Consider the following 10,313-nt stretch of genomic DNA (forward strand, 5'->3'; position numbering starts at 1 on the left):
GCTGAAAAGAAAATGGACAGAAAAGTTGGGCAAAAAGGTGTGCAAGAACGTCAAAATTAGGAGCATATGTAAAATCTGGATAAAAAAATAAAGGTAAATTTTAAAAGGTACTTTTAATTATTATTTTTATATTAATTTTTTTAAATTAAAATAAGATTTCAATATATTTTTAATCTAAAAAATCAGAAGATAAAATTAATAACATTAAAATTATTAATTGAAATATTTTTATATCAATAATACTTTTACTAATTTTTATAATTATTATACATGAAATATTTTTATATCAATAATTCTTTTACTAATTTGATCATAATTATTATAACTTTAAATAATTTTAAAGTGATTTAAATAAAATTAAAATAATTTTAATATAAATAATTCTAATATAAAAATACTTAATATATGTAATAATTTAATAAATTAAATTAATAAAATAAATATTAAATCAATTTATTTGTTGTGGCAGCTATATCATATCTATTATAATAGTATAGAAATAAAAATATTTTGTAGATGAAAAATATATTGAAGTGATTTTTTTTAAAAGGGGTATCTTCGATGAACCTGATATACAAAGGACAAGAGGAAGGCATCCTGCCAACGAGGCAAAGACATAAATGTGGGAGTGGCACCAGACAACGCCAATAATGAAAGATACGCTGAAGATACACAGAGCCAACCCCTCTCAGTTTCAGCTGTAGACTTATTATAATATATATGCTAAAACAATTCTCCATAGAGGTCGATCAAATCTGTTCTGAACTTGATCGAATCTTGAAGCCCCTGCCCGCCGTGTTCGATGCTACCTTGGCAATGACTAAGCTGCAAAAGATCGTTGAGTGTAGAGTTTTAGGCGATGCAAGTGCAGTTGGTGTACACTTGCCCTGATGCGCTTGAATTCAGCAAAGGATTGCTCTCGAAGAAGTTGGAAGGCCGGAGCTCGAATCCTCCGCTCAACAACGGCATCACCGGGAAATCTTCCTGGTAGGGAATGTGATGGAAGCCGACGGTGTGCCACAATACGATGTCCGTGTTCTCGATCGCTCTATTTCTGAGTTGGAAATTCATATTAAAATTTGCATTTCAATCCAGAACTCGATGATCGAATCCGTAATCTATAGTACCTCTGACTCCAAACTGCTAGAGTGTCATCTCCTCTGCTGTTGTCGACGTAAAGCCCAGCCGCCCACTTCTCCGACTTGTTATATGGAGTCACCCACACCTGCTTCTTCAAGTACCCTGCTCTCGTCTCTGGGTAGTCGTCGTCGGCGAGCAACGAGGATGCCGGTGCGCTGTTGCTGATGAGCCGGTACCCCACTGCATTGCCCATTTTGGTCTTCTTGTTCGGATTGACGACCAACAACTCCGCCGGCACAGATCCCATCTCCACCCGGGCGTCAGCCTCCGTCTTGGCCTCCTCCCTGAAGACGGTCCAGTAGCTCCGGCGAGGCACGCTTCCACTGGTGACCCTCGTGGGCTTCAGCTTGGACTTGACGAAGGTGTTGTTGGAGCCGTCGATGTCGAGGTCGAGGTGGTAAGTGATGAAGTGGTCGTGGTAGATAGCCATGGTGTTCTCGGCCAGAAGAGAGCCGTGCGGGTCAAGGCCGGCAGGGATTTGATCGGCGTGCGTGTAGTTTGTGCCCTTCACCTCGAGTATGCCGGTTAGTGAGACCTTTAGGAAGTTATGGAAGGATTAGTCCTGCACTTTAATTCTAATTCTTTGTTTGTTCTTGGATTCTATTCTACTGCAGAGAGCTTACCACAACTTTGATCGAGCCACTGGCCTTGAATTCCCAATCAGTGACGTAGTCGTAGTTCCCGAGCGCCGCCACCATCCTCACCACCAGGCTCACCTCCGGCTCCACCTCCCTAATCTGCACAGCAGTTATCTCAAATCATCATTGCGATTAAAAGTTCTCAATTAGGATAAATTGAGAGAAAATTGAACTTGTGCTTGTAAAATTTATTCAGATACTACCAGTCGGCCTGGGAATCCGAACTCGGTGTGCCGCCACGCAACGTCTCCACTCTTCCGCTCGAAGATACAGAACACCTGGGGCAGCTTGACTGGCTTCCCGTCCTGCCCGGCGTAGTAGCCGTCAATATACTCGGCGTTCGCAGGGCAATCAGCCGCCGACTGGAGGGGAGACGCCCAGAGACCGAACCCATACTCGCCGGAGTCGAAGAAGGTCCGGAAGTACCATTCCTCCACGGGGTCCATGTATGGCACGAACAATTCCGACACGAAGCCACGATAGAGTACACGCCGGCGAGTGCTCTTCTGGGCGTCGTGGACGGAGGCGAGGGAGACGACGAGACCGGCACGGGCGTCGTAGCTCAGGTGGAACTCCCAATTCGACCACCTGTTTGAGAAAATGGGAAGTAGAAGTTACAACGTCGATATCTCCGGTCAAATGTACTAATTTTCTACCTATACTAACCTGATGAAGTGGCCGTCCACTTGAAAGCCCTTCCCGGCCGGCTGCAACACGGCGCCAGGCTTCGACGACATAATCTTTTTGGTCGACGCGCGATAGTCGGTCCCCTCCGCTTTGGGCACCGGCGGCGCCACCCGGTCCCTATACTCGATGATCCGCATCTCGTCCAGGTCAACCAGCACCGTGACGCCCTCGATCGGCCGCACGTACAGGTTGACGGTCTCGCCCGCCACGAAGCATGCCACCACGAGGCGTCGCCGCACCTGGCCCACCTCCCCGAACCACCCTGCCGTGAAGGTCGAGCACACGACGTCGTCCAGCGCCACCCCGCGCCGCCTCACGGACTCCACGAAAGGGGGATAGCTCAGCGGCAGCGACACCGCCGCCGCCTGCTCCTCTAGGGTTAGGATGGGGAATCCGGCCCCCCGGTGGACCCGATCCGAGATGAGGGCGGCGCGGCCGACGTCGACGACGAGCTCATGTGTCTCTCCGTCGGCGCGAGCCAGCACGAGGGCGCGTCGGGGAGGGCGGCGGTGGATCCATGAGAGGACTTGGGCCTTGTCTGGCTCGTCGAGACCCACATAGTGGAAGGCAAAGGAGGCGGATGAGGCGGCGAGGCGGGAAGAAAGAATGACGCGGCGGACGGTGGCGATCTCTTCAGGAGCGAGGGGATCGAGAGGGTGCGACCAGATCGGAGTAAACCATGTGAGGAGGAGGAGGAGGAGGAGGAGGAGGAGAGAGATGGAGAGCATGGAAGCCATTGGAGTTCTCATCAACAAAAAATAGTAGAATGAAATAAGTTTCATTCAACTGATAATCCTTTCAACTTCTACTTGATTTGATTATTTTATTAAATAAATGTCAACAACACATAATTTAAATGGTCTCATTTTCAAAAGCTCTTCAACATGCCCAACAGTGAATCATGATCCCCACTAAACTTTCTTCTACGTTGTCTTACTCGTTTAACCAGCTAATTGGTCAATGATCATCCAAGCATGGTGTTAATCAAAATTATAATTTAACCAATTCTAAAGCGCAAAAATTATGCCCCTGTCCATAATTGTGTTGGTACAGGAAATATCATATCGAATCTATATTTTGATATATTATCAATTTAAAATTTGATTGTTTTATGATTTGATGAGTTTATCAAGTTTGTAGATGCGGATAATTTGATGGAGGATAAAAGTCTTAGTAGGTTAGGTAATCAAAAATCAAACAATTAGTGGAAAGTCTTAATAGGGTACTAGGCAATGACAGTGAAAGTCCTAGTAAGTACTAGACTGTGGAAATCCTAATGGGTACTAGACGATGGAAGTTCTAATGGATCAATAGGGAGCTGAACACTAGGCAATGGAAGTCCTAACAGGTACTAGGTGGTGGAAGTCCTAGTGGCAATCAGGAGTTGAACACTTGACAAATATAAAGTCCTAGAGGTATCAGACAAGGAAGCTACATGGTGTTCTTGTTTGTGCAAGTAGCACCTATAATTGAACTTGTATTTCGTTGTTTGATAAAGGATCTAAAGTTAGACATTATGGATCTAATATTAATGTTGAGTGTGCAAGCCACTTAATATGGAAAGTCATAATGGGTCAGAAGAACTAGACACTAGGCAGTAAAGTTCTAGTGGATCAAGAAGATCAGACACTTGACAGTCGAGTCTTAGTAGATCAGGAGGATCGGACACAGATCAATTAGATTGGATATCAAGTAAAGAAGAAAGCCCTAGTAGGTCAATCAGATACTAAACAAATAAAAGTCTAAACAGACTAGTTAGATCGAATATTTGGCAAGCAAGTAAGGTAAGTCCTGGAGTGATGTTTCAGAATGAAAGGTAGTGAGGACGTGCCTCAATTGAGATAAAATATTTAGGCGATGATTTAACTAAGAAACTAACTCAGAGTTTTAAGTTGAGATCAGACAGTCATGCTGTTAGATTAAAGCATGCATAAATAAATTGTCACTAACTCTATTTTACAAAATTATCATTATATCAATAACTTTATTTTATAGAGTTTTCAGTTGATCGAAGGATTCAGTCAACTGAATAGGGAGGTTCGGTCAACAAACATAAGAGATAAGCACAATCAGGATACGATCCAAGTCCAAAATGAAATAACGGATCAGTCAACTGAACCTATATGGAAATAGAAGATCTGATAAGATAAGATCAGGCTGCGAAGGAAACTTTGAGGATTAGTTGACCGTTAAAGAGTATCAGTTGACCGCTCAAGCTGATTTCGCAGAGATACGATTCGATCGGATCATGAACCTAGACACGAACCCAAGCATCATTGAAGCTCGATCAACAGATCAGAGGGTTTTGTTGACCATTAAAGTCAAAAATCAAGCACTAGATTTGTGGGATCTGATTGGGTTCAGTCGACTAATCAAAAGGATCAGTTGATCAATAAAAGTATATAAAAGTACCTCAATGGTCGAGCTTAGAAGAACAACTTAGTACACAATTTTCTTTTTCGTCATTCTGTTCGTGCAAGCTATGCCGTCAACATACCAAATCTCTCCGACAACCAATGTTGAAGTTCTACATCTTCTCATTATCGATAATTTAATGGAAACAACCAATATTGGATTCTTAGAAATCAAATATACTACTTAGGTAAACATTATCAAGGTTGTGATTTAGGGGAGAGAAAATTAAATTTGTATCGTCAATCTAGGGGGAGTAAACAATTTTTATTTTATTTATTCTTATTTTGATTGTTGTTTTTCAATACCATGCTTATTTTATGCTTAACTTAGAATGGCTAGATATGAAAAAGGTAATTTAACCTTGACAACATAGTATCAAAACTAGGTGATTTGATAGTACGTTAGTGAAGTCTAATGAAAGTGCATGTCTAAACTGGATAAGGTGTATCCTACATAGTGCACCTAGTTAGGTAAAATTAATTGAAGCTAATTCATCTAATCCTAAACAAGTTAGGCTAAATGTTATGGGTTTTTAGGAGTGTAGACCGACAGAACAGAAGGGGCGGCTCGACCTTCGGCCCGAGTCCCTTGTCGGCCCAAACCTATTGACTTTAAGGCTGGACCAAGTCAGCCCTCGACTCGCGATCCTCTCCCTCGGGACCCGAGCTGGGTCCTTAATTGAGTCGCCCATCAAGTCGAATCCGTGCTCGCTCCGAATCGACCGAATCGAGTCAAAGACCGAGTCCGAGTTTCCTGAGATATGGTCTCCCAAGCCCGAGCCGAATCCTTACTCGGACCCTCTTATGTAGCCGAATCCTCTTATGTGGACGATTCCCCACGAAGTCGACTCCTTGGTACCCCACGCACAGCTCCGAGCCGAATCCTCCAGTTGGCGTGGCCACCTCACCCTCAGTCGGATTCGGTTAAGGTCCATGCAAAATGGTCATCACGGTGCCTGACTACGCCGATTCCCATCATTTCGTCTGACAAGTCCCCTACGCTGTAATTATGATCGCCGCCTGACACCCACGTGCGACGTGACCTTACAAACGTATGTCAGAGATGAGACTTGTAATCTGATCATTTCATATCTTTTTTGACAAGGTAATAACTAACGATGGGACACTTTCCTTAATTAAGACATGACCTCACACCCCTCCCCTGTATATAAGCGGCCACTCCCCTCCGCCCTCAGGTATGTGCACACATGCGATCACACACTCACTCTCTCATTCTCCTCTGTTCTTCCTTCTTCTTCCTCCTCTTCGCCTGTTGACTTAAGCGTCGGAGTGGTCACGCCAAGGCACCCCTGGCCTTCCCTCTCACATTTATTTTGATTGTAGGACTCGACGGTTCAACATCCTTCAATCCAATTCCCTGCTGGTGAGGCGACCTGGTTGGTGACACGTCCATGGGTGGTTCTCAACCGAACATAATTTGGCACCATCTGTGGGAAACTTCAAAGTTCGGATTTGAGATGCCGATGGATGATCCTCATCGACCTCCCCTCATCACCATGACACAAGAAGACTTCGATCAGGCTGTGGCTGCCGCTGTCCTAACGGTTTCCCTGAACCTGTCTGTGGCTCCCGCTCCTCCCTCCCGGATCCCCACTCAATCCGCCGAAGTACCTCTGATCCTTGCTTGACGACCACAAGCACCCGCGGAGGCCCATAATCCTAATTAGTCGATATTAGCTGAATAACTGACGCTATGATTAAATGATACGACTAATAGCTTTCTAAACGTGCCATCGATCGATCATTTGTGAATGGCTCTGGTCTTAATTTGGATGGAGAACTCATCACACGAGTCCACCTTGCTCAAGTTACCAATATTAATTAGCACGTAAGATCTAACAATTAGAGCGGACAAAGATAGCAAGAACACAATCTTAAGGAAATTGTCGAATAATCGGAGCTATTCAATATCATAGGAGGGGGCAATTGGATTATTGGGGTGATTTTTGTCGAGAAACAATGGCTTTCTTATGGTCGGACACGACCAAGTTACTGATCGATCAATGACTTATCGATAAAGAACGAGTATTGGAGTTACTCTATGCTCTTATATATTTTCTTCTTTTTTTTTTTTCAATTTGAATTTTGAAAGCCCATCTAATAGTTTTCGATAAGTTTATAATGGACTCCAAATATGCTCAAATTCTCAAACCAAAAATAATATTATCTTTAAATTGCCAATATTTCAAAATAATAGCTCTTTGAAAAATTCATGCATAATTAAAAAGTACAGTACATGATTTAAATATTTAAAAAATTTAAGCGTGTGATTATAAATTCCCGGTCAAACTGCCCGCCAAAACGCGTGATAGGAATAAAAAAAAGTAAAAGGCGGGCAAACCGACGAGTCAAGGTTGGCAAAAGTCAAAGTCAAAGTCAAACCGCGTGGGCAGGTCGCGTCGATCGGGCCCCACCTGACCACTCGGCTGCTTCCAGTAGAAACACCGGTACCAAATGAATCTGCACCGTGTCAGATTCTCTAAAACAGAGAGTAAGATCGATCAGATCTTTCATATTTTGCATAAAAAATGCTCTAACAATTGCGAAGAACACAGAAACAGAGATACGGTCAGATCATGGCGATCTGGGACTGGAAGTCAACACCACACTGCACCATCACCATGCACGCATCGACTAAGGAGATCCCACCTCCAGCTGTGTGCCTGGCTGGAGTGCAGAAAATCTCTAGAAAAAGAAAAGAACTGGAGATTTGATCGATACTTAAAACTCCCCCTGCAACTGCTACTGAATCACGCCTGAATTTAATAACGCCCAATATCGATTCTTAAATCGCTGTTAGGTCGCTGCAGATTATCAGCAAAGCAAAAGTGAAAAGAAAAAAGGAAAAAAAAAAGAAAAAGAAGAAAAAGCAAACAGTCAAAAGTTGGATTGTGAAGCAAGGAAGGAAGTATTCTTCTCGGTGTCTCTGTTGGTAAAAGGTACATTTGACTAGGTTTTTCAAAGGCTCCTGCAGCAGCTACAAGAGGCTTTGGGTTTGCCCCACGCCATTGCCAGAGGATCCTTCTTCCTTGCTTCCTTAGCTCTTTGGTCCTTCTTCCTTGTAGTTTCTTTCTTAGCTTTTAAGGCTGTAAACATTCAGGCATGGAGAGATTGTCAGATGAGCAGATTTCTGAGTTCCAAGAAGCCTTCTGCCTCTTTGACAAAGATGGAGATGGTTTGTTCTCCTTCCCTCTTTGAAATCTGGTCGAGTAATTGGTGTTCTTGCAAATTTCTGTTTGTATATATTTTGATTCTCTCTGGTTGATGTTGTGATAGGTTGTATTACTCTGGAAGAACTTGCCACTGTCATTCGGTCATTGGGTCAGGACCCTTCTGAAGAAGAGCTAAGAGATATGATCAAGGAGGTCGACATCAATGGAAATGGCACCATAGAATTCACTGAGTTCTTGAACTTAATGGCAAGGAAGATGAAGGTAAACACACAAAATTTGAGTTCCAAAAGTGTTTCTTGTTTGGCTATAAATCATGTCAAATCTTATTAAACTGAACACTCCCTGTTTTGTCTTTGTTTTTGCTCGTACAATCAAAAGGAGACAGATGCTGAGGAAGAACTCCGTGAAGCCTTTAAGGTCTTTGACAAAGATCAAAATGGATACATCTCAGCCTCTGAGGTAAGTTTTTGAGTCTTAGTGCAATGGTAAAGTTATTATTGTGTGACCTTGTGATCATGGATTCGAATTGCGGAAACAAAATAAGATTGCGTATAATAGACTCACTATTCATTCATAATTCATGTTATGAAATGTTCTCAATTAGATGACTGTAATTGACCTTTCCAATGATAAACTATGCTGTATACAGCTGAGGAATGTGATGATCAATCTGGGAGAGAAGATGACAGACGAAGAGGTCCTTCAGATGATCAAGGAGGCAGACACCGACGGCGATGGGCAAGTGAATTTCGAGGAGTTTTCGCGAATGATGATGGCTGTCTGAAGAACATCCAGACTCTATGCCCTGATGCAAGTGCAAAGCTTCATGTTGCTTTCTTGCTTATCTCTTCTATTGGAATATTGGTTAGTTTTTTGATACTTGCAACACATCAGTTGCCAAATATTTATCAGATACTTCTGTATCATCTACTCAGAAAACATCAATTGATATATATTTCATGTTTATATTTATGTTGGTTCTTATAAGCTTGAGGACTTGTGGTTTTAGATTAAAAAGGTGTAAAGGTGCTTTAAGAAGCATCATCATATACAGAGAGAAAAACAATTGTTGGTTTCATGAAAGATGAACAATTGAGGCAGAAACTCACAAACACTGAAATTGCAAACATCAGGATTGGTCTTTTGTGATCATTATAGTTACACAGTAGGAGAAGGATACATATCTTGGTGGTATTTTGTGGTCGCAATAGATCCTTCTCCAAGACCTCGTAATTATGAGAACTTGTGATGATGTTTATTTCTCCATTTGAAAGGATTTGGGTCCCCAAAAGGTTAAGGTAATTGAATTTCTTCTCACCCTATTGGAAAGAAGATTTCGACAGTTGTTGCTCTCTCTTCTTTGGAAGATCATCCTTCCGCAAAGGTGTTTGATTTTGATCTTCAGATTGTTCTAGCAAAACAATGACAATGACTCTGAATTCAAATTTGATTTATAGTTATTCGTTGTTTTCATTTTGTTAAATTACTATATATATCAATGATAAGTTTCTATTTAAAATTGTTCCTAGTCTTTATGGATTTATGTACAAAAAAATGATTCTATTTTAAAGAAATTTTTTCTTCGTCCATCGGACTTTCTTTTTTTAATTCCTAATCCATGGGCCGAAGGAAGAAGAGGGGAAGAATAAATGCAAAAGGGTTGGTTTCATGAGGGCAAAGGAAGACACTAATATTTTAGTGTTGAACTGTAAATAAGTTTTAGAGGCCAAGGGTGGAGCCACTTGTTAGTCTACCCGAGCTTTAGTCCGGTGGGCCGACGACATTGAGGATGAAGAACTTATGTGTGAAAGAGAGAGAGGAAGGTAGATGGAAAGGAGATTAACCTGAGGGTTTTTTTCCGATCAGCCTAGGGTTTTCATCAGCCGGGGGATGATTAAGTTCCGGCTCCACCACTGTTCTAGGCACTAGTCTTCTTCGACCGAAACTATTACTAAGCTACTACTAAATTGCTCCTTAATCTTCTCTACTTTCTCTTTCAAACTAATTTGTTAGTAACAATGTGAAGTATTAAGTAGATTTAAAGGGTTTGGATACCCTTCATTTTTGTCATGTGAGACTAATTAGGAGTAAGGATGCTCTCTCGATACTCCATCACTAGCTCGGTAATGTTTAACTCTACGAAAAATATATAGGCATCTTAGAAGGCCTCATAGTTGATTGACTCAGTAGACCGAGCTAAGTTACTATTCCGATGCCATGTTAAGCCCTAATATACACAG

General features: G+C 42.2%; 2 protein-coding genes across 2 annotated transcripts; one reads left to right on the forward strand and one right to left on the reverse strand.

The window, feature by feature from the left end:
• Nucleotides 1–634: 634 nt before the first annotated feature.
• On the reverse strand, nt 635–3,214 carry LOC141813516 (amine oxidase [copper-containing] alpha 3, peroxisomal-like). Its single transcript, XM_074701483.1, has 5 exons — nt 2,445–3,214; nt 1,982–2,366; nt 1,764–1,877; nt 1,128–1,675; nt 635–1,054 (listed from the first exon to the last, which is right to left on the reverse strand). The coding sequence occupies exons 1-5, from the start codon at nt 3,212–3,214 to the stop codon at nt 853–855; spliced, it is 2,019 nt and encodes a 672-aa protein (XP_074557584.1). The 3' UTR covers nt 635–852.
• Nucleotides 3,215–7,712: 4,498 nt separating this feature from the next.
• Nucleotides 7,713–9,039, forward strand: LOC141813646 (calmodulin-like protein 11). The gene is made up of 4 exons (XM_074701610.1): nt 7,713–8,075; nt 8,177–8,334; nt 8,452–8,532; nt 8,723–9,039. Exons 1-4 carry the CDS (start codon nt 8,003–8,005, stop codon nt 8,855–8,857), a joined length of 447 nt encoding a protein of 148 aa, XP_074557711.1. The 5' UTR covers nt 7,713–8,002; the 3' UTR covers nt 8,858–9,039.
• Nucleotides 9,040–10,313: the final 1,274 nt, after the last annotated feature.

Source organism: Curcuma longa, chromosome 20 (assembly GCF_044706935.1).
Source record: "Curcuma longa cultivar G26 ecotype Majalengka, Jawa Barat chromosome 20, ITB_CL_G26_1.1, whole genome shotgun sequence".
Classification (NCBI taxonomy): domain Eukaryota; kingdom Viridiplantae; phylum Streptophyta; class Magnoliopsida; order Zingiberales; family Zingiberaceae; genus Curcuma; species Curcuma longa.